The 23,941-nt window shown below is 43.3% G+C and overlaps 1 protein-coding gene across 2 annotated transcripts in view; it reads left to right on the forward strand.

Moving 5' to 3' along the window:
• Nucleotides 1–23,333, forward strand: part of Zcchc2 (zinc finger CCHC-type containing 2) — a 46,710-nt gene extending 23,377 nt beyond the window's left edge. The window contains exons 5-14 of one of the 2 annotated variants that reach the window (XM_021197781.2): nucleotides 10–122; nucleotides 4,461–4,555; nucleotides 6,720–6,803; nucleotides 8,307–8,364; nucleotides 10,214–10,346; nucleotides 11,703–11,767; nucleotides 12,616–12,710; nucleotides 16,445–16,573; nucleotides 18,897–20,390; nucleotides 21,357–23,333. In XM_021197781.2, coding sequence (XP_021053440.1) covers nucleotides 10–122; nucleotides 4,461–4,555; nucleotides 6,720–6,803; nucleotides 8,307–8,364; nucleotides 10,214–10,346; nucleotides 11,703–11,767; nucleotides 12,616–12,710; nucleotides 16,445–16,573; nucleotides 18,897–20,390; nucleotides 21,357–21,424 — 2,334 coding nt within the window. In that variant the 3' untranslated portion in view covers nucleotides 21,425–23,333. Of the gene's footprint in view, nucleotides 1–9; nucleotides 123–4,460; nucleotides 4,556–6,719; nucleotides 6,804–8,306; nucleotides 8,365–10,213; nucleotides 10,347–11,702; nucleotides 11,768–12,615; nucleotides 12,711–16,429; nucleotides 16,574–18,896; nucleotides 20,391–21,356 lie in introns of both variants that reach the window. The other variant, XM_029538485.1, reaches the window with a different exon arrangement.
• Nucleotides 23,334–23,941: the final 608 nt, after the last annotated feature.

The raw sequence follows: 23,941 nt of genomic DNA on the forward strand, positions 1-23,941 counted from the left end.
CTCTTGCAGCTTCCAAAGGAATTCTCTTCTGAGAGTTTTGACAAGACCATCTTAAAAGCCCTGAATCAGGGTTCTCTAAGGAGGGAAGAGCGGCGCCACCCTGACCTGGAGCCCATCCTAAGGTAACTGCGCCTGCCCTCGGTGCTAGCACAGACTGGAGGGAGTTATGAGATGGACTCTGGTACTGGATGGCTCTTGGCTTACAGGAGAAGACAGCAGCCCTGTCTGTCACTGTATCCCTGCTTCTCTACCAACATAGCGTCGGTTCCTTTTAACCAGGATGGATCATGAGTTAAACCTGGAGGGGGGCTTGTTTGTTTTTTGTGTTCTGTGAAATGTTATTAAGGACATCCTGTCCAGTAGCTAGGCTTGGGAGAGACTAAGTAGCCTAGAAATAGGGAGGGAAGGAGGGACGGACGGACGGAGACAGACAGACAGACAGACGGACAGACCAACCTTCCCCAGCACCTGTTTACTTCCGTCTGCTTTCTTGGAGCCCAGTGCTGCTTAGTCAGGTCTTTACCCTTGTGAAGTTGATGTACCCTTGGGAATGTATGTATTGCTTAGATGGTTAAATATGGTGTCCTGTGTTTGTGTTCACTCGTGTGTGTGCAGGGGTCAGGGGTGGTACAGGTAATGGGTGATACAGCATTCCCCTTCCTCTCAAATGAGAGAGTGTGTATAAACATGGGAGCCTATTCTGTGACAGGAACTGGAAAGGTGTCTGTATCATCCCTGACATATGGCTCTTGTAAGACAGGAGGGATTCAAGGTGAAGCAGCCAGTGCTAGAGAGGAAGGAGGGGCTCACAATTCTGTAGGCTTAATCCCAGCACTGATAAAACCATGGATCTGGATTCAAGGCCAGTGTGGTCTACATAGTAAGGCATGTCTTTAAAACAGAACAAAATCCAGTATGTGCAAAGGCTAAAGGATCAGCTGAGTGAAGGGAACTGAGGAGCTAGCTGCATGGACTGGGTCGACCTAAAGTTCAGGTCAGTTCGTTCATAGTGACATCAGTTACCCTGTTGTGTCCATCTAAAAGAAATCCTTTCGGTAGTTCCAGTCCAAGTGTAAAGAAGGCGAGTGGCTGCCTTTGTCCTGAATGGAGGGCAAGGAAGGGGTCTGGGGAAAGTTGTTCGGTTTTGGAAAAGTGAGGATCTAAGCTGAATCGGGAAGGGTGGGGTAAGTGAACCTGATGGTGTAGAACAGACAGTGCTGGGAGTGGCTGCCATGGGAATCTGCTAAGACGTATATCCTGGGGTGGAGCAGTCGCTTATCATGCTGGATGTCCCAGTTTTACCCCTCCAGGTTGTTAAGAAAGCAATTGATGTTTTACTGGAAACTTAGTCATTAAGTAGAGCTAAGCGAAAGTATGACCGTGTAGCTTGGGGCATAAGTGAAACTCCAGATTTGCCTTAACAGAACTCCTCAGGCTTCTAGAGTGTTCCTAAGATCAGTGCAGTCCAGGATGGGGAAGGCAAAGTTGCTCCACAGTAAAGATAGGCAGAAATCTGGAATGGATGCATTATCGTTGTATCACAAAATCCATAATGTAACGGTGGGAGCAAAGGACTGCAATGTGGTGGAGCCCAGAATAGCTGCCCTTGTAGATACCAAATCAGTGATGCATGACGAGGCGTGGGAGGGAGGGACACAGACTGGTTCAAACCTGAATGTGAAGGTAGATCTAAAAGTTGGTAGGTGACTTGATGGGTATAGACTAGGTAAAATGGAGGGAGAGGGAGGAGCTAAGGACAAGGCAAGGGCTTGCAGGCACAGGAGTGCTTGGTGACAAGCACCTTCCACCAGAGCAGCTCTGAAGAAAGGCAGAGCCTTGAGTTCAGTGCGAATAAGGAGATGCAACCTATAACCACTAATCTGTGGAGTCTCAGAGGACACAGTGGAAGAGTGTAGGAGGAGAAAGGAATAGGAGTGGACCAGAGAGCATTCTGGGTAAGAGCGGGTGGATAAAGTAGAATAATTGAATTCCTGAGAGCTTGTACATTTCTTGTGAAAGTGTGGGTCCTTATTCTCTAGTACTGGGGTGGGCAGGGGATTCTGAGTGCAGCAAGCTCCGGGATGTGCTGGTATTTCACAGAATGCCTCTGTGACTGATCTGTGCACTGTGCCACTGTGCACTATGAGACTGCGTCCAGCTGAGCAGCGGGGCTAGGGCATATCTGGCAGCATGAGCCTAGGCCTCCTGGGAGTGAGCATGTAGCACCCAGGTGGCAGCCTCTGGGTGTGTGAATGGCAACAGAATGTGACCTTACATGGACCAGAAGGTCAGTACACACTGTTCCTGTCCACATTGGCATCCGTGTGTGCTTGGAACCCAGACAGACCATCTATACTAACCAGTAGTGGACAGAAGCCCTACTGTTGTGCTTCACAGTGAAGAGGGATGCAGCTTCCTAAGCTTAACTCAGTAATCCATAATGCTTGATGTACAGTGACTCTCTCTTTACCTAGTGTGTGGTTTCCATTTTAATGCCAGCTGTTCAGTGAAGGCTATGTGGAAATTCAGAGAGAAAGAATAGATCTCTCTTGCCCACATAATTTTTGTTGATGTTTTAGTATTTTCTTTGCCTGTAATTACAGGTCTGCAGTTCAGTTACCTCCCATATTAAACATTTAATCCTCTGTTTTGTGTTGTGAAACAGTCATATAGCATAATCCTGGCTGGCCTGGAGCTTGTCATGAAGACCAGAGTGGCCTCAGACTTGTAGTCATTCCTTATGCTTTTACTTTGCAAGTACTGAGAGTATAGGTAACACCAACATATCCATCTTTAAACCATTGTGAGAGACTTCATAGTCTGTCCCATCTGCTTTGTAGCCCAGTGTTTCTCTAGTGTTGGAAAATATACCACTTTCGTACCTAAAACATTTCCAGATACGTGGTTAATTGCTGAGGAGAGAGTATTGGAAATTGGTATACTGCCTGAAATAGTAAGATTGTCATAGCCAGAGCACTGCCTGCTCCAGGCAGGACCTTCTGCAGTCGGGCAACCTTGGAGGCCCAGGTTTGAGAATTGGCTGATTGGATAGGTGGGTGGCTGCCTCATGGCTTAGGGTCGCTCCCTTTCTGTCGTCCTGTAGAGCTTAGCAGCTTATATACGAGATCATGTAGTTTTATTCATACATCTGTTTAGATATATGTGAGTTTCTTAGCTCTTTGAAAGAAATATGAATTAACATTAATAATTTGTCTTTTGTGTTGTTTAGCTGTGAGGTTAAAATAAAACTTGAGATGCTACCTCAGCTCGGTCTTTGTTTTGTGTTTCATCTATCTCTTTTAAGACTGGAAGGTAATTTCCAGATTATTGGTTAACTGTTGGGGATAGCTCAGTAGCCATGTAGGAAAAAGAAATTTGGAATGTTATACCATTTCTTATTTCAAAATTGTTTATAAAAGCTGGACATGATGGTGTGACCTATAGCACCGGGGCCCTGAGACAGGAAGATGACTTGAGTTCAGGAACAAGGCAAGATGGACAAATGAGACCTGTTTCCAAAAAAGTACTTAGAATAGGGTTGTTGTTTGTTTAATTCTATGAGTTGGACTTTGAAAAGAGAATCTAAATAAAACTGGGTCTAGTAGGACACACCTACAGTCACCCAGGCTATCTTGGGCTACAGGAGTCCAGGGCAATTCTGGACTATTATTGAGACCCTATCTCAAAATAAGAATTAGGAAAAATAAGTAAACAGGAGGCCAGAACACGGCTTGGTGGTAAAGTTCTTTCCCAACTGTGTAAGGGTAGGAAGTTCCATGCCCAGCCCTCCCTGTAGGATCCTAAGTTAGGCCATGGTGTGATACCTACTTAACATGTCTCACGGTGTGACGGGAGCCGCCACTGTGCTCACCGGTTTCCAGAATCTTCATCATTTCAATCTCCTCAGCCTCTCCTATGGAGGTCCCGTGGTAGAACAGTCATATGATGAACACTATGTGAGGAAGAGAAAGGCTCACAGGTCTCCTCTGAGCAAAGGCGGCTTTTTTTTTTTTTGGTTTTTCGAGACAGGGTTTCTCTGTATAGCCCTGGCTGTCCTGGAACTCACTTGGTAGACCAGGCTGGCCTCGAACTCAGAAATCCGCCTGCCTCTGCCTCCCGAGTGCTGGAATTAAAGGCCAGGCCCGGCTCCAAAGGCGGCTTTTGAACCATCTAAGCAAACAGCTGAACACTTTTGTTTGTTTTTTGTCAAGTTGAAACTTCCCCATAAAAAAATAAATCTTTTTAGTAGATTCTTGCAAATGGGTTTTGTTAAAGTTTTCCCATTCCTGCAGGAATATATTAGAAAATAATGCTTTTTGGGGGGAAAAGTTTGGCTTACACCCTGCATTCATCCCCACCCTCCTCTGCTTCAGTGTATACTCACTCACGTTGGTTTTTAATCTGAACTGTGACTACAGATGTGGACACTGGCAAGTGATGTGACTTTCTTTCGTACACAGGCAGCTGTTTTCAACCTCACCCCAGGCTTTCCTTCAGAGCCACAAAGTCCGCAGCTTTTTTCGGTCGATATCATCGGAGTCTCAACACAGTTTGAGTAAGTGGCCTCTGTCGCTCTGTGGAGATCTGGCAAGTGTTTTGGTTGCTTTGCTTTGTGTTGTGTTTTTATGGGGTTGGTTTGTTGTCTGGCTTTTGTGTGTCATCCTGCTGTTCAAGTGTAAAGCATTTTATTTAAAAGTTAAGGAATAGAGGCATGCAATTAAGAAATATTTGGCTTCTTTAATGAACTTTGCACTGCACCTTAAAAGATACTGATACAGAAAAGATAATATAGCCAGATAGACTGGTTCCCAGGAGAAAGTGGGCCCTCCAGTTCCTTGGCAGAGCAGGCTTACAGAGCAGAGAGGTTGGCTGTGCTGGGGCAGGATGTGCACTGTCCCTTCCTCCTATAGGACCCTCTAGTCATGACTTTCCCATTCCCTCTCTGTGTGCATCTCATCGTCTGCACAGCAGCATATCTAAAGACCAGCCTACGCCAGGCAAGGATGCTCTCCTTGTCCCGCCCATCCTTTCTGTCAATTTTTTCAGATAGGCTTTGTTTTATTCAAGGACTACAAAAGTCTGCTGTTTACATAGACTCTACCTTATCCCAGGACTATTCTGTGGATAAACTTCATTGTTAACCTTCTGATGAAAACTTGAAAAATTTGGTAAGAAACTCGGGTGTTTATATTAAAGTCCTCGAGCTTCCCCTGGGCCCCTTAGGCTGTAGCTGCTTGAAAGTTCAGCTCTTCCTGGAGCCCTGTAGCTCACTGTTGTGTCTCTATGTCCATTGCTGTCACTGCCCCTCCAGATCACACTAGTCAATACCAGACTGAATGTGGTGTCCTCAGGACGTTGTCCGAGTCTTGTTTCTGTGTGCTGTTTGCTTTCCTGGTTCCAGTGTTCTTCCCTCCTGTCTCGTGTTTCAGCATTGCACCTCTCTCTTCAGCCTGGCTTTTATTTTGCCAATAACGCTGATATGTTCCATAGGTGATTTCTACTCACTTTAAGCCAATATTTTGAGCAACATTTTTTTCTTTATGATATCTTTCCTTCTGATTTCAGTTGTCATTTTTCTATACCTAGAGGAAAAAGAAAATACATGCCTCCTCACTTTGAGGTCTGAGAAAAAGAGGTGAAAATGAAAATGGACTATTGAGGTGCTTTGAAAGTGTCACTGCTAGAGTGGCAGGCACATGTGTCCATGTGCATGCCTTAGATGTTGGGTCGTAGTTAGCGGGTAGGATCACAGGCACAGCTCTGAGGACTAGCTGGCTGGAATACAGTGCACAGCTCCTTGGCTGAGTCTCTGTCTGGGGAGTGGCAGGACTTACTAAAGTTATAGTTATTCTAAAGCTCTGGAGACTTCTTCCCAAGTCAAAGTGCGAGCATTGTTAATAGTCTACCAGTAACACCTGGCTCATTTCAAAAAGGTGTTGAAACAAAGTTAAGCTAATACCCCAGATTATCAACCTGCTCAGGAAAGCTACCCACATGGGACACATACATATACATAGACATAAGGCAGAGTCTCTTGAGGTCTTAGCCAGGTTTTAAATTCACAGGCAGTGCTAAGGAGCCTAGCAAGTTTTTGACTGAAGAGTGGACACGTAAAATATTGCTGAATGTCCACATCTTGGCTTGAGGGGAAACCTGTCAGCAGTCAACGCGTGTGAGTTGTTTCTGCTAAAGAATAGCACAGTGTTGTCAGGGTTCATTTGCATACTTAAAAAAAAAATGACTCCATCTTGTGTTTCCCTGGGGCAGAGAGCACTGTCCGATATGCTGGCAGATAGGTAACGCTTGAGCAAACAGTGCTGCAGTCTGAGGCAGCTTCAGACTTCTTGTCTAGAACCCACTACTGTCCGAATGCGCGGTGACTGTGGCGCTGATGACAGTCTCTGCTGAAACAAAACAGAAGTGTGGGGTTTAGAGAGCTCTGCATCGCCATAGGGCTGTTACAGGCTTTTCAGAAGTAACACTAGAAAGTAGAGGCACTCCCCATTTCACCCTTTGCTTAGTGACCACACTGGGCCTCGCTGGTGCCGGGTGCCACTCAGATAGTCCTGTGCATTCTTGAAGGTCCTTCCTTGGAGAAAGGGTCTTTCACTATTAACTCTTCCCTCTCCTTGGGGCACAGGGATAATCATTATACTTATTTTCTTTATCTCACTATTATAATTTTCCCAGAGTTAGTAGTATTGAATTATTTCCTGCAGATAACTTACAGTCCTCTCTGAAGACTTCTAAGATATTAGAACACTTAAAAGAAGACAGCTCAGAAGCTTCAAGTCAAGAAGAAGGTAATTGTAGAGCCACTAGACTAAGTCTGCACACACTGGCACAAGGTCAGAACAAAGGAAAGAGAGCCCAGGTACACACGGGTATTGGGATGTCAGAGATAGCATTACCATACAGAACAGCAGGCAGAGAAGAGGTTGCTCACTCCATGGTGTTGGCACAATTGGCTTTCTATATGAAGTATATATTAATCAACTCCCACTATGTATCATGTGCAAAACTTTCAAGGGATTAGCAACCATTTGTAAAATGTAAAGTTTAAAGTTTTCTGAGGAGAAAAGGTTTTGTTCAATAAGATGGATCATGACCTTACATTTGATTAATCTAAGCAAGAACTTAGTATATGACCAAAGAGCCTGGATATTTAGAAGACAATACTAGCAGGGTGTCGACAGGAAGACGACAAATTGCTCGCAGTAGGAGGATTTTTCTACAGTGGATCAGTCAGTGATATCATCATGGGATGATGTGAATCAGTGGAGAATTTATTCCAACATGTGAGCAAAATGTAGCATAGGAAATGTATGGATGATGAAACCCTCAAGCCTATAAGCACACAACCTCCCAGGTAATTGAGAAAGTGAAGGAAAGGACCAAGACACCACTGCACATTCATCAGACCAGTAAGCCGTTTTCAAGTCTGAGGCCCAGGATATTAACAGTAGGAGCTTAGGCGTTATGGATGAGACGTAAATTGACACGTGTGTTTGCACAGACCACATGGCATGATGCAGTGAAGCTGGAGATCATGGCTGCTACCTGCTAATTCAGCATCTATGAAATTAGACCATGTGCTGGCTGCACATGGTTTGTAGTGACAAATACCAGGGAGTTACCTGAATGTTTCAACTAAGTAGTTGTATGTCTGCTGGGCAGCAGTTAAAATAAAGCCCGCCATAACCCTGTGTGAGTTTATGAATGTATTCACATGCACAGGTAGTTAAAATGGAGCTTTCACTAGAGTGTTTCAACAAGTTAGGTAATAGTTAACTTCTGTGGAGGGGAGCGGGGAGTAAAGGGATCTGTAGTCGGATCTCATACATCATTTCTTTTTTAGAGTAACTTGAGAGTGATCTTGTAGACTTATAAAAATATTGAAAACTTTAATGGAAATAGTTTTACCTGAAGTAAATTCAGTTTGAAGTAACATGTTCACATTAAAATTGCATACTTTTGAGTAAGATTGGTGTGCACATTTGAGGTAATTCAATAGTGTATTATGTAATTGAAGATTTGTTATGGTATCTTCTGTAAGCTTGGTGTGGTGATGCACACTGTAATCCTGGCATCCCGGAAGCTGAGGCCAGGAGTTGGATTTGAGGTCAGCCTGGGCTATATAGTGAACCCTGTCTCACAAAAACAAGTGCCAGTGCCCCGTGTGCTGAGAGCTAGGTCACAGCTGGGCAGGGGCGCTCCAGCGTGCCAGTTAGTACGCGCATCCTTTCCGTGTTTTGCTGTAGCATATAGTGCCATGAATTAATTCACTCTTTTCTCTCCCACCCTAGATGTGTTACAGCACACCATCATCCACAAGAAACATGCTGGGAAAAGTCCTGCTGTGAAGTAGGTATCTAACCTCTAAAGTGTAATACCTTTGTACACCTTACACTCAGTCAGCATTTAGTCAACTTCTCATTTATGTGTCATCTGTGATTCTACTGTTTTCTTCTCGGGTGGGTGTTTTGTTTTGTTTTGTTTCAGTTGTCGTGTGGGCTGTTCCCCTTTTGTCCCCCTCCTTGCTGCCTTTTGGGGAAGAAGTTCTCTTGTGGCAGCCTTCAGAGTTATATACTGAATTTTATTCTGGTAGCTACCCCAAAAATTGCAGTGCGTTTTTCACCTTTTAAAGTGTAACATAAATTCATAGACAACTTGTGCTTGTGCAATTCCTCGAGTACTCTAAGGGAATTAGATCACTGTAACTTCATTTGTTGCTTTTTTCCTGAGTTACAGTCATCCTGCATTTTTACTGTCTTCATGGTTTTCAATTTGTGGCACTGTTTTCCAGCATTCATTTAGGTCTCTTTCTGCTGTCTTGTCCCTCAGCATCCATCTATGATGGTTTCCCTTTTAAATGAATGCCGTTAGGGTGTGTGTGTGTGTGTGTGTGTGTGTGTGTGTGTGTGTGTGTGTATGTGTGTATACGTACACTTTGTATTACTGTGTATTGTACTGTGTATTACTGTGCTCACAAATCAAAGCCCTCTACCACTGAGCTGTGCTTAGCACTGAGTGATTCTTGGTTGGCATTTCTTTTCTGCTACCTCTTTGAAGCTGTAACTGACAGTCTTCTGGCTGTGTAGTTTTCATCTGGCCTATCTCTGACACCTGATGTCTCTGGCAGATCAGATTGTTGATGTGATTTCTAGTTTACTAGTACTGCCCCTCACTCACATGCCACAGGCATTCTGCTCTCTTAGTCAGGACCCTCCTGTGAGCAACTGCTTTCTCTCTTTGTAGATGAGCTTGGAACTCCTTTGCTGATGGCAGCTCTGGTTCCTCCTCTCTGAGAACCCCTCTCTCCTGGGACTGAAGCTGCCATCACTTCTCTGATCCAATCTTAGTGCTGTTCTTTCAGTGGCCTTTCTTCCTAGAGCCTTTGCGTTTTTCTCAGTTGTCTGTGATGGACTTTGTAGCTGTTTTGCATTACTCGTGCTTCTAAAATCTGTAACTTTATATGTTTTGATTTTAGAAAGTTCTCAGCTTATGTCTTCAGATACTCAGTGTCTGTTCTCTGAAGCCATCGTGTAAGAGTCCCCGAGGTCCTTGTGTGTGGGCTGCTCACATATTCATCCCACTTGTCTCTTGGGTTTTTATGTTCCATCTTTTTCTTCTTCAGTGTATCTTCTTCAGACCAAACTTGTTATCAGCTCTTTTCCTCAGTTTCCCATCTGTTGAATTTTTATACTGGCTTTATAGTTGAAGACTTTACATTTGGTTCTTTCAGTGACTTGGCAGAACCCTCCATCTTCTGTATTAACAGTGTTAAACACCCAAAGCGTAAACCCAGTAACTCATTGTCTGGATTATTTAGGCCGTGGGGGTTTCCAGTCACATTAGATTGATCCTTCATGCACCTATTTGTACAGTTCCTCACTCAGCAGCCCCTGCTGATCCAGGCTCTGCAGCCCCTCTGTTGAGTGGACTGCCGGTGAAGCAGGGACACCCAGTCACAGGACACTAATGGCAAATATACACGTGCTACCACTCTCTAGGACAGGCTTTAATGATACTGTCCATTTACTTATTTCTTAGAGTATACTTTTTTCCCTATACCTATCTCTAGATACTCAAAAGAAAAACAAAATGAACAAACAAATAAACCCCAGAGACTAAGAGGCTTCTTGAGACGGTAAAATAGATTAAGTTACGGGGACAGACTTGACATCGTCATATGTTTCTCTTTTATGAGCAGTGTTGCTACCAGCTGTTCTCCATTGGATGGCCTTACCATGCAGTGTGCAGAACAAAATGGAATTGTGGATTGGAGGAACCAAGGCTGTGCAGCCATCCAACACTCAGAACACTGTGTGTCCTCAGCTGACCAAGTATGTGGCGGGTTGGTTTTGGTGTCATGTGGTAAAAGCGTTCTGCTCTGTGTACTTCCTAAGAAATGCATGTTATAAGTACTGTGTCAGTTGGTTTCTGGTAAGACATGAGGAAGCATTTCAGCAGGAAGCTTTATTCTCAAACAGGATTGAATTCTTCTGAGGTCTGAAAAGGTGTATCTAGATAACTTGGTTGTTTGTAGGAATAATACAGTAAGACACCTACACTCTTTATTCTAGTTGTAGGGTTCATTAAGTTGTTCCTTCTTTTGGTGGGGGGGAGGCAGGAGGGATTGATAGAGTTTTTAAAACTGACAGTTTCTTGTAGTGTTTAGTCAGGTGTCTCTGCATTCTTGCCTGTAATAAGTGAATTGCTGTGCTGGGAGGAGAATGCTGTGGTGCATGTGGTATGATGTGCTACCATACTGGGGCAGAAGACTCATGCTGCAAGTGTATTCTGCCTAGAAGATAGATCTGTGGACTTTATTGTTTCTGACCAGTACACAGATCCAAGTGTGTCTTTGTGGGTTAGAGGTTGTTTTGAGATGTTGTAAGTTGTCAATGTCTCCTTTCTAAAGCCACCTGACTTTCTTTCCCTCTATCCCAATGTCCAGACCCTCCCTTAAGTTTGACCAACAGGTCAGTTTTATTCACCCGACCGTCAGGCGAAGGCCTGTAGCACATGCAGTCACTCAGTCATAGTCTGTTTTAGACAGTAGTCTCCATTGCCCACAGAGATAACATTCCTGGAACGTGGCAGAGTACCTGAAAACCTAAGTGATATCAGATCCTGTCTACGTTTTTCCTATACGTACGTGCAAAGCTATGATGTACTTTGTGAGTTGGGCCCAGTATGAGGTTAACCACAGTAAGTGATGTAATAAGACAGTGGTAACAGTATAGTATCCTAATGTATATGGTTGTTCACGGGCTCAGCTACTCTTATGAAGGAGTGAATATGGCCTGATGTCTGCCAGGAAGGAAGGACAAAGTCAAGTTTTGCCATGCTGCCCAGAAATTTAAGACATAGGACATGTTTACTTGTGGAATTATCCTTACTGTCTTTTGGACTGGTTGACCCTGGAAAGTGTAAGTGCAAACGAAGAGACCTTACTAGAGTCATAAAACAGAAAATTGAGATCCAATTTAAAAGAACAGTTTTCTTATGATTAGTGTTAACTGCTTGTCATAGAATATGTACACTTTAGTGCTTCTGTAGGGAACTTCAAAAGTGGGCTGGAAATGAAAATGTGTTAGTCTTTAATGGAAAAGATGTTTTAGTGTTTGATATTAGAGTAAGGGTACCTGTAGCAGTATGTGCTGTAGCTGAGGTCTGTCTGTTTTTATCTCTACTAGCACTCTGCTGAAAAACGGAGCTTATCTTCAGTAAATAAGAAGAAAGGGAAGCCACAAGTAGAAAAGTAGGTTCAATTTAATGTTTGCAATAATAAAAATTAGGAAAGATACACGTGCAGTATTTGAAGCTATGGATATATTTAGTGTATGTGTATATATATATATATATATATATATATATATATATATATATATATATATATACACATACACAAACACACACACATAGATTCCAGTGATTTTACTTCTCTTAGTTTTGGGATTAATGTTGTAATTGAAAGTGTCACATGCAGGTGACAGAAGTCAAGCTGTTATGAGGATGTGTTGAGTGTGGGGACAGAGCTCAGAAGCACACTGAGTGGTGACACTTGGCTTTTCTTGGAATTGATTTTCATTTGTGCATTTCTGCGTGGGCAGAAACGCTTTGGACTGGGTTCGTACTGAAGAGCTTAAACATCCTAAATTAAGACGATAGGGCTGCGAAAGGAAAAATGAATGCCCTGTCCATTTGCTGATCAGAGCATGATTTTTATTAATCGGACTTTCTTAAGTACAAGGAAGGGTTTTTAGCCTGCCCTTGAGTCCCCTTGAAAAACTCTCTCTGCCTCGCGGTCCAATCATGAGCGGAGATGTGTATCCGGTAGGCGGTCCGAGCGATAGTGGGCATTGACGACATAAGGCGGTCTGATGACGCTGCATTCTGGGAGATCTGGGGAGGTCTTCTCAGTAGCAATTCTGTGCGTCGATAGGGGGCGCAATATAATGTTTAGAGGGAGAGTGGTTAGTGGAGGTGGGAGACCCCAACATTCATTATATAACTATCTGGAGGGTTTAAGTTCTACTGTCTTTAATGTTTTTGATAGGGGACCTTACAAAAGTGTTGATAATCTCTCTACCTGTCTGCTTGGTTTAGGGAAAAAGCAAAGAAAACTGAGAACAGATTGAACAGCAGAATAAATGGAATTAGACTCTCTGCTCCACAGCATGCTCATGGCAGTACTGTGAAAGGTAAGAAGGGTCGTGGCTCCAGCTCTCCTTAGGTCAGTCGGTGTAACGTCAGCTTAGCGGACACTGAGCTGTTGTGTCCCCTCCCTGCTGTGTACAGCAGTTTCCAGTCAGAGATATTCATAGACACTATAGAAAGAAAAATGATTTTGTTCTGAATTACAGATCATGGCAGTTTATTGTATTAGCTAAACTGGGAGTGACTTTTCTATTGCTGTGATTAAAACACTATGACAAAGGCAGCTTATAAAAGAAATTATTTAATTTGGCGCTTACAGTTTCAGCAGATGAATGTGTGACCATAGACAGGGCAGGCTAGCAGGCCCAGGTGCTGCTAGAGCAGTTCAGAGAGTTTGCATCTTGACCACAAGCACACAGCAGAAAGGGCTAACTTGGAATGGTGTGGGCTTTTTGAAACTTCAGAGTTCTTCCCCCACCCTCATCCATGTGACACACCTCCTCTAATAAGGCCACACCTCTTAATCCTTCCCAAATGGTTCCACTAACTGGGGACTAAACATTCAAACAAATAAGTCTGTGGAGGCCATTCTCATTCAGACCACTATGAAGTTCTGGGGAAGAGGACCTGGGCAACCCATCTTGCCTGTATAAGGGTGTGGTCCAGAGCCATGTTGTAGCACTTTCATGTCTTATGTTCCACATAGTGACAGCACTGACAGCAAACGCTGTCTGCTGGCAACTGACTAGAAGCCACTCCTGCAGGGCCTTGTGCTTCTTGTCCCTATCTCATTCTCCACATTTGCTTCCACATTTGTCTTCAAAGAACATAGTTAACCGAGCCCCTCCCTTGTCTACCACCCTCTGTGAGGCCCACGGCCTCCGATCTCACACAGTTCTGGAACTCCTGCTCCTTCAAGGAGCTCCCAGCTGTTCTCATCTTCTTCAGTCTTAGTTGCCCAGAAAGCAGCACATGGGCTTTGGTCAGAGCCATGCATGGCTCTGGTTCAGTGCCCCTTGTTTCTTAGATGTCTGGCCTCTCTGGAGTTGTAATATTGCTGTGCATAAGCCAGGAATAATGCCTGTTTCATCCAGTTGTAAATTGCACAGAACAGCCTGCCAACAGCCCTTAGCCACTGCGTGAAGAGATGCTCAGTAATATAGCTCTTGCTCCTTGTTGTACTGAAGGCGACAAACACATTTTGGGGCTATTGCAAGCTTTGTAAAATCCAAACTCCAGTCCCTTTTTCCTGTTATCTCTTTAATTTTCAGCATTAATGATAACATTTAGGCTTTTCCAGTAAGCCAAACCTTATCCTATGTTGGGTTGTTTTTGTCTCTTATTTTTTGTTTGTTTGTTTGTTTGTTTTAGTGTTTGTATTGATATCTAGATATACACATGTANATGTATATATATATATATATATATATATATATATATATATATATATATATGTATATATATATATATATATATATATATATATATATATATATATATATATATGTACGTGTAGACCTAATTGACTCATATTTACATTTATTGGGCAGGAGTATGAGTAACGTGTACTTTAGGCATCTTGTCTCATTGATGTCTTACGTCATTCTATTGTATGCCAACCCCAAGCTAAGGAAACAAATTCATTTAGTTCCCTTTGAAATATTAAAGTACAAAGCATAATTATTTTTTCTTCATATATATATATATATATATATATATATATATATATATATATACATACATATATATAAAATTTACTTTTAAAAATGCTTCTTTTTTAATTTATTTACTTTTCTTTTATGTACATTGATGTTTCACCTACACGTGTGTCTGTGTGAAAGTGTCAGGTCTTAAAGACAGTTGTGAACTGCTCTGGGAATGCTGGAATTTGAACTCAAGTCCTCTGGAAGACCAGTCAGTGTCCTTAACCATTGAACAACTTGTAATTTCTAAAATCTTATTTTAAATTTTAACAACTTCTTTGACCAGTAGCACACTCATATAACTAAGAAATTAAAAAAAAAAAAGGAACAAAGTAAAAATGTCACACTGCTCCTCTGTGATTGCTACCTTCAGGAAGCTGTCTGTGCTATTAGTCAGCTCTGTAGGCTACAAGTTTTTCTTTAAAAACTGCTCTCAGTGCTAGGGATGGTGGCACAGCCCTGAAGTCCCAGGGCTTTGGAACTTGAAGCAGGAAGATTACCAATTCAACACAAGGCCAGACTAGACTACTCAGTAAAATCACATCTTTTTATTAAAGAAAAATATCACTTTATAATTCCATTCTAAAGAAATGAGGACATTGCTGCACAGAGCCCATTAAGAGCTTATTGCTTTGGGGTCTGGAGAGATGGCTTAGTGGTTAAGGGCACTTAAGGTTGCACTATCATGAGGACTTGAGTTCTTATAGCAGTACCCACAGAATGAGCTGGCTATGATCTTAAAGGAGCCTTTAACCCTGGAGGTGGAGGCCCAGGGCTTGCTGAGCATTCTGTTAGGCTTCTAGCCTGTGTTCAGGGAGAGAAGACACATGGCACCCTCTTCTGGTCTCTGCATATGTTCACACACATACACATATGTGCACATATACACACAGACACACCCCAAAAACTAAAATAAACTTTAAAAAGATCTTAATGTTCACTTTATTATGCTAGCGTTTCTTACCACTTTTCTGTTGCTGATGGCCGCACTAAAAAGTTTAAAAGGAAATCAGACCCTCTTGTGTTTTAGTATACTTAGATTGCTTTTTTTTTTTTTTTTTGTAAAATTTTTACCCTTCCATATAAGCACAGTGCTACTTTCCTTATAGCGTTATGAGTTTTTGTGCAGTTTTTTTCTTAGCAACTTGGTGTTAAACAAAATGAGCCAGCAATATCTACATTCTTAAGGCCTGTGTCTTTCATTGCTCATTTCACATTTAAGTGGCTGTACTAGGCTAGGTCATCAGTAAACATCTTTACACTGTTGGAAGTTTATTTCTGACATAAAGCACTAGTTAAGTCAGCTAAATTGCTTATTCCACTATATGTCTTCTCAGTACATATTTTGCCTAATAGTCATTACTTTTTATTGTGCTACCATGTTGCCATGGAAATGATCGGCTTGTCCATACATCTTAGGAATCCCCTAGATTTGCATATATGGATCTGTACAGTAAACATGTGTTGGATGCTGGCTATGTAACAAAAGCTATGCTAGTAATTGGCTTACAGGAATGAAGAAGATGGGACTAGGCTATGTCTGGCCTGCTGTATGAGTTACCCATACTAGACACATAAATATTCTGACCTAGTGTGGATATAACTAATTGGTCCTTGTTTGTACTGCAGTCATTCCTACCTTGTCTTGGCATAGGAGTGACATCTGGGTAGAAATTAAAGGGCTACCTTATCTGCTTGATGAGAAACATCTTGTATGAAGTACTGTGGCATGGCTAGTGGTTTTAACAGAACAAGTATTATGATAGACCACACACTCTTGGATGATGTCTATAGCAAGCTCTAAGGAGACAAATTCTGTAGACCTACAAGGTAGTTCAAAGTGGTGATACTGGCCTGACCCTGTAAGAAAATAACTCTGATTTAGTAAAATTGACTTGATATTCTATGCCTCTACTTTAAATATGTATTTATCAGCTACTTAATAAATTTCAATATAAAACAGACAATTAAATTGTTGTAGAAAACAAATCATTTGTAGCTACAACTAATTTCTAATGATTCCATTTGAAAATTAACATAACTATTTAACATAACTGTAGAGTTGTTATTTCTAGATATGAATTTGGACATTGGATCTGGACATGACACATGTGGAGAAACATCTTCAGAGAGTTACAGCTCTCCGTCTAGTCCACGGCATGATGGAAGAGAGAGTTTGGAAAGTGAAGAAGAGAAGGACAGAGGTTTGCTAAAGGAGAGGGGGTAGAAAGAGGTGGGGGGGGGGGGGGATGAAGCTGTCTTCTCATGAGCACAAACTCAATCAGAAAGAGCCCGGCAGGGTGAGCACAGTAGCTACTCAGCTCCCATGGTGATGATTTGGGGAAGAACTCAATTCTTGGTAAAGACTTCATGTTCTTGTTAGTGACTTGTGTGTTATTGGTTTTCAAAACTGGCGTCATTGAGATATTGCTGCTCTACTGAGAGGGGTAGGGTAAAAGGTCATAAGGATCTCCTTTCTTGCAAGATTTTATATTTCTTCTTAAACATTGCTCTGATTGCTCCAGACCTTTAGTTAATCTCCTCCTTACTCGCCATTCTGGTCTGACAATAAGAGCCCCTTAAAAAGCCAACTGATGGTTCACGCCATGCAGTGGTCAGCACCATACCATAATGTGCTGATCGAAGTTTCTGTGCTAAAATTGTTACAGCATGGTATTTTGGCCAAATGTGGTTTCTCGCTGCACAGTTTACAGCTCACTGGGACCTCAGCTTCTGTGTCACTTTGGCATGTCACAGGACACTGCTACTGTCTTTGGAAACCACTGAAGTCAGTTTTTGCCTTGTGGTTGTTTCACAGTCTCATCAAATAACACCTGCAGGGGTCAGTGCTACCACTCTGAGGCCACACTGCAGTTTTGTACAGACTTCTCAAGAAAGAAGTGAAAAATAACTCAGAGCTCTGGGACGTTGAGAGAATTGTAATACTTTAACTCAACAGGCAGGCTTCAGTGTGTGTTGTAGTACAGTTTGTCTTGGTTCCATGGGGTGTGCCTGAGTAAGTACAGACACTCTCAAGGGCCTCAGTTCTGACTCTTGAGTGGCTCGCATCTGCTTGTCAGGCCTGCGGTGATTCGTAGCATCCCTGTCCTATCCTCAGGTCTGTAAGTGGATGGGCCCGAGTAGAGAGATGGCGATATCCTTTATTCATGTAGGCTTTCCTAGAGACAGATAGGATCCTGGGATCCAGATCTTCCAACACTCTCCAAGTTTTGAGTGTATACAAATGCTTTCAGGAATGTGTGGCTTTGTTGTCGTTGTTGTTGTAATGATGCTGTGAGACTGTGCTTTCCAAAGTCAAGTACAAAACCATCTTTGATTGCAGTAGGGCTTCAAAGCCAAGGGACTATCTATTATGACTTAAGACTTCAAGTTTTAATTCATATGGAAATTTAACAAGCCATCTGAAACCTTCTTTTTCCTTTTTGGACTTCATTTTTGTTCTTAACTCTGCATTGATGGATGGTACAGATCCAGTGCCTCGAGGAGGCGGTTAACTTAGGACTCCTCTCTCTCTCTCTCTCTCTCTCTCTCTCTCTTACAAGGTTGAGTGTAAGTAAATGGTGATTTCTCTCTCAGGGTCACAGATGCTCTGAGCATTCACCCATTTACTTAAGCTCCCTCCAGTAAATTGAGACAGTTCAGTTAATAACACTAGATATTCTGTGTCGTTGGATTCTGTTTAGCCTTTCTTTAGGAAGCTTAATTAACTTTTACTACTCTTACTTCAAGAATGTTTATTCTTGTCAGCAGTGCATAACCAGTCTGCCTTAGTGAATGCAAACACTCTTACATGCCTCAAGTAATCCAGCTTAATTTGTGAGCAGAAAGATTTTTACACTAGGTACTGCATCTAACTCTGGGCTGTGGAGGCTGCAGTGCAGCATCAGATAGTCCTTGGCTCTCTCCGACTGGAAGCTGGAGGGGCCTTGTGTGTACACAGTGGTGTGGTGTGGTGCAGAGCAGCTTAGCGTCTGCCATGAGGTGGCGGAGGAGGGACAGTGCTTCCTCCCTTACTCTGCCTCTTGTGTCCCAACAGCATATCCGTTGTAGGACTAATCTTAAGTAGGTTTACATGTTTCCTGTTGAGTATATACTGTACAAATGCTAACTAATTCCATTTCTCTCCTTAAACATTTAAGTTAAATGTTCTCCTGTTCAAACTCCTTAGCTGCATCATTTATGAGATACATTTTAAAATCAGGTGTGATGGCACAGAGTTGATTATTTAATGCTTATCTCAGTAATAAAGTTAGTAGTGCATGCACCTCTTCATACCCCAGTACCTTTGTTACGGCTGTTTTGCTTACACCTCCATGTTTTAGAGCTAAAGCATACTACAGGCCAGAGGTCAGAGGAAGTCGGCTTGAGCCCTCTTGACTTTGTCGGGAAATGTGATGGAGGAAGCATCCGAACTTGAGAATTAATTTGAATATACCAAGCTTTTAGTTCTAACGTGAAAAATAGGAATTGAGCCTGGGTTAATCTGCATTTGCATGTTTTCTGTAGATACAGACAGCAATTCTGAAGATTCTGGGAATCCTTCGTCAGTGAGGTTCGCAGGCTATGGCTCTGTCGCCCAGACCGCTCCTGTCAAGCCACCTGTTGAGACTGTCTCGCTGGGAACCGAGAACGGGAATCTTTTGGAAGCTGCATTGACGTCACACAAGTACCCACATATTCCCTTCATGCCAACTCTACACTGTGTTGCGCACAACGGTGTCACGCACAACGGTGCCCACAAGTCGGAAGTTGTCATTCCATCACCCAAATCTGCAGATGGCAAAACCATAGGGATGCTTGTCCCTAATGCGGTGGCTATTTCTGCAGTGATGGAATCCTCAAATTCAGCCCCTCTTGGAATCCTAGGCCCAGCGTCTTCAGGAGAATCAGAGAAACACCTTGAGTTGTTACCTTCCCCTTTACCTATCCCATCAACCTTCCTCCCACACAGCAGTGCGCCTGCTTTGCAGCTGACATTACAGAGTCTAAAGTTCCAGCCACCACAGGGATCTTCTGACAGTTGTACAGTTAGCATCCCACCACAGCCAACCGGAAGTCTGAGCATTGGATCACCAAACACTGCCTTTATTCCTGTCCATAACGCAGGTAGTTTCCCAGGATCTCCTGTGGCTACCACGGATCCCATCACAAAATCCGCATCCCAAGTGGTAGGACTAAATCAAATGGTGCCTCAGATTGAGGGAAACACAGGGACAGTCCCTCAGCCGACCAATGTGAAGGTAGTTCTTCCGGCAGCTGGCCTCTCAGCTGCACAGCCACCAGCTTCCTACCCCTTTCCAGGCTCACCCCTTGCTGCCAGTGTGCTCCCCACCCAGAATTCCAGTGTGCTCAACACAGCTACTTCTGCCCAGCCAGCAAGTACAGGCATCAGTCCAGCCCAGTCCACGGTTCCCCCTGCTGTTCCTACACACACCCCAGGCCCTGCCCCGAGCCCCAGCCCTGCCTTGACACACAGTACTGCACAGAGCGACAGCACGTCTTACATCAGTGCTGTGGGGAACACAAATGCAAACGGGACCATAGTGCCACCACAGCAGATGGGTGCCTGTGGTTCTTGTGGGCGAAGGTGCAGCTGCGGGACCAGTGGGAACCTCCAGCTAAATAGTTACTATTATCCCAACCCAATGCCTGGACCAGTGTACCGACTCCCATCGTTCTTCACTCTGCCGTCCATTTGCAATGGCAGCTACCTCAACCAAGCACATCAGAGCAATGGAAACCAACTTCCTTTTTTTCTGCCTCAGACTCCATATGCAAATGGACTGGTGCATGACCCCATGGGGAGCCAAGCCAGCTATGGCATGCAGCAGATGGCAGGATTTGGGAGATTGTATCCTGTATATCCAGCACCTAATGTAGTTGCCAACACCAGTGGTTCTGGGCCCAAGAAGAATGGGAATGTCTCATGTTACAATTGTGGTGTAAGCGGACACTATGCACAAGACTGTAAGCAGTCATCCATGGAGGCCAATCAGCAAGGTAATCCCACTAACTCCCAGAGGACTTGCTTTTGAATTCCCAGTTTCTTCTTGATTATGTGATACTGTCTTAGCAGAAAGATCCATGTGTGTTTGTTTACAGAGGTTGTATTTTCAGTAACAAAATGCAGCCAGAGAAGCCCAGTATAGACCCAGGTCATGAGGTCATGGAGTAAGGTCTGAGGAAGTTTAGTTTGTCACTAAGGAGTGACCGGCAGAGGTACTTGTCCAGGCTCAGGGGACAGCATGGAGTGTACATTCTGTAATGTTAGTCCCTTACTTACAGGGCTGTAGTTTAAGAATACAGTCCTCTTACATAGAGGAAGCAGAGTGGTTAAACTAGGATGTGAGCCAGTTACCGGCATAAAACTAGGATGTGAGCTAGTTCCCGGCATTACAACTAGGATGTGAGCCAGTTACCGGCATACAACTAGGATGTGAGCTAGTTACCGGCATACACGGTTTATAGTCTAGTTAGAGTCTGTGCACACAGCTGGCTCCCATCTGAGCCCCTGCTGCCCTTTGATTCTGTACACATAAGGCAAAGAAACCAAGAGGCCATTGAATCTTTACAGCAACAAAGCTTTGTGAACACCAGTTTGGGAGTAAATTTGAAGAGTGCTAACAGCAGAAGAAAAAAATGCACTTTACTAGGTATGTGAGTGAGGGACCAATTCAGTTCTTTTGTATTTTCCCTTTGTCATTGTGCCAGATCTTACTTGGGAAATGTCTTGAAACAGGAGTATATTAATCAGGCATCCTCAAGGGAAAACCCAGTTAACTAGCTTTAGGTTATACTTAAAGCTCAAGCTCTCCTTTACTTTTGAGAGTAGCTTACTTGCTCTTTTGGACTGGAGTTAGTGCTGAGGAAAGCTTTGAAAGCATGCTCATTTGCAGTCTTGTGTAGTGGTTTGTGATGCGTGTAGTCATAAGCGGTGACTTAGCCGTTCTGTCTTTCCTGTTTTAGGCACTTACAGACTGAGATACGCACCTCCCCTCCCCCCTTCTAATGATACGTTGGATTCTGCAGACTGACCGAGTAAAGCTTGCCTACTTAATGCACTCAAGTGTGGGGAGTCATGGGGTGTGGAGGGGAGGAAAGGAAAGGTATTTTGTTTCTTTGTCTGTACATTTCCTCACTTTCTATGCAGTTGGGGTTTCATTTCTCTTTTACCTGTGTCCAGAATATGAAAGAATGCAGTGCTCCTGAGCCTCTGGTCTCTTGGTCCAGCAGCCGGCTTACATGTATGACACTTGTAACTTCAATTTCAGACAAACTCTTGAACGTAAAACATTGATGTGTCCTTTTTTTACACTGACTACTTGCTGTGTGCAATGTTTACTGAATCTTTAAACTGTGTATCTGACCTTATTTGTTTCCACAACACTGGTTAACAGTCTATGGTTTTCTTCTTCCTGGCTTTCCTCACTTTGACCCTGAACCCGACTTCTCTTCCAGCCACCCTCTCTCCCTGGCCTGCGGCAAGGGTGCTCAGCAGTGTCCTTGTCACACTTCAGTAACCTGTCTGAACCAAGGCAACATGTTTCACCGTAAATTTTAGACGTCAGATTCCCAAGAAGTATGTATATATGTCATAAGAGCATCACGTAAATTCATATATGCAGCACCTGTCCAAATAACATGAGAACAAGTGGGAGAGAGGAAGTCAGACTCGGGAAGCCACAAATGGGGAGTGGACAAACAGGCTGTCCTTGAGCGAAAACAAGGGTTCCTTCCATCACACTTCTGAGAGACTCAAAGGGGACACACCCAGTGTGAATGTTGTTCTCTGTGCGCATGTATCTGTGATGACAGTCAACATCCAGGGCTTCCTGTCATCTGCCACCTTGACCTACCCAGATACTGCTGAGTGAAGATGCCCTCTTCCTTACCCCGGCTGTTGCAGTGTCACACTGTGTTACAATGTATATGGTTTGCTGCATCGGAACAGAAGCTAGTGGGTTTCCTCAAAAGTCAAGTACCTGCTTCCTAAGCCAAGTCACTTTTATAACCCTTTACCACTATGCTTGATATAATGTGAAAGACTGCGTGGAGTGTGTTGAGATGGTGTTTGTTAATCATGTCAGTGTCGTGTCACTAAGTTTAATGCTGCTGGCTTTTTAAAGTTCTGTTTTGTTTTGTTTTAAGCCGTTCTATATACTAAATCGCTTCCAAGTAATTTTTTGATTTCCTGAAGTGCACTGAGGTTAATCTGGGAGGTTGGATGTATCTTCGGTGACTGCTGCATTCAACAGCAAGGAACAAGTACCACCATCCATTGTAACCTCATGGGGTAGCAGGGCTTTCCAGTCCTTGGTACAGAGAAGAAGTGATTGACTTTTTGTTGTGGGGGATAGAGTTGGTGTGCAGCAGAGGCACTGGGATGTTGGGTCTGGGTTCTGAAACCTGACATTGTGAGACAAAGAAAAAACTTGAAGCAAAAAGAAGCTAGTTCAACACTTCAACAGTAGTGTTTGTATTTGTAGCGCCAATGTACATTCTGAAACTTTCAGGGGTAGGAGCTACTGGGAGAGATGGGGGAGTGAGATGGGGTAGACAAAAGCTTTAATTTAGAAAGAAAAAGTTCAAGTAAAGGAAATTATTTTGATTAAATATATTGTATTTGATCTGGGTATTTTTGGACCACATTATTAAATTGTTTGAGCTGCAGTTGAGTTGCTGAGGGAGAGCATTGCTAAGCCTTGCACAGGGGTGTGTGACTCATTGCCAGGTGTACTTTATGGAGCGTATTTTATGATTTCAAATACTGTACTGTACATAGGAGGTATGTTACCTTCTCCTTATTTGTATGTTTACCATATACTTTGATATTTGAAATGTTATGTACTGGAAAGGCCACTTATATTTCTAGAACAGATTGGATTTTATGCAATCTTTTTCCTTGAATTAACAGCAATAAAAAAATGAAAAACAGCCTAAGAATTATGCCTTATTGCAAGTTTTATAAAAGTGGGTTTTTATGGTTGTTTTCCTTTTAAAGAATAGGTTTGTTTCCCTCTTGCTGTGGGCAGTGTCTCCCACCGTGATTTACCACCTGGATGTTCTAAAGCCTTTCCCTAGTGTAGGTGAGCTGTGCAGCCTCCACAGGAAGGGAAAAGAGTGGATGCCAAGGCCATCATGAACAGGGCACATCCTGTCCCTACAAACTAGACTTCTGGTTTAAGTTCCCCGTAGTGGCAGCACAAAGGACCTGAGTTATCCATTTTGTTGACTCCTGTTGACTGAGAGGCACATCGTCACCTTGGTTCAGTTCCATGTTTTTACTGTCTGTTCCTTCTTCTATAACCCAGTCCCAAGCCAGAGTCTTTAAGCTGTCGATGGCTTCTAAAGCATTGGAGGGCACTGTGCCTGCCGTGCTGTCAGAGCCTTTCCAAAGTGCCTCTACCCCTGGCGTTCACAGAGGCAGGGCTTGGTGAAGGGCAGAGCCGAGCTGTCAGACTATCCCTGGCCACTGTCCGAGTGTGTACTGGTTCATCTGACACCCTGTTAGTTACTTTTCAACTGCTGTGATAAACACCGTGACCAAGGCA

The sequence above is a fragment of the Mus pahari genome, chromosome 5 (assembly GCF_900095145.1).
Source record: "Mus pahari chromosome 5, PAHARI_EIJ_v1.1, whole genome shotgun sequence".
In the NCBI taxonomy this organism is placed as follows: Eukaryota; Metazoa; Chordata; class Mammalia; order Rodentia; family Muridae; genus Mus; species Mus pahari.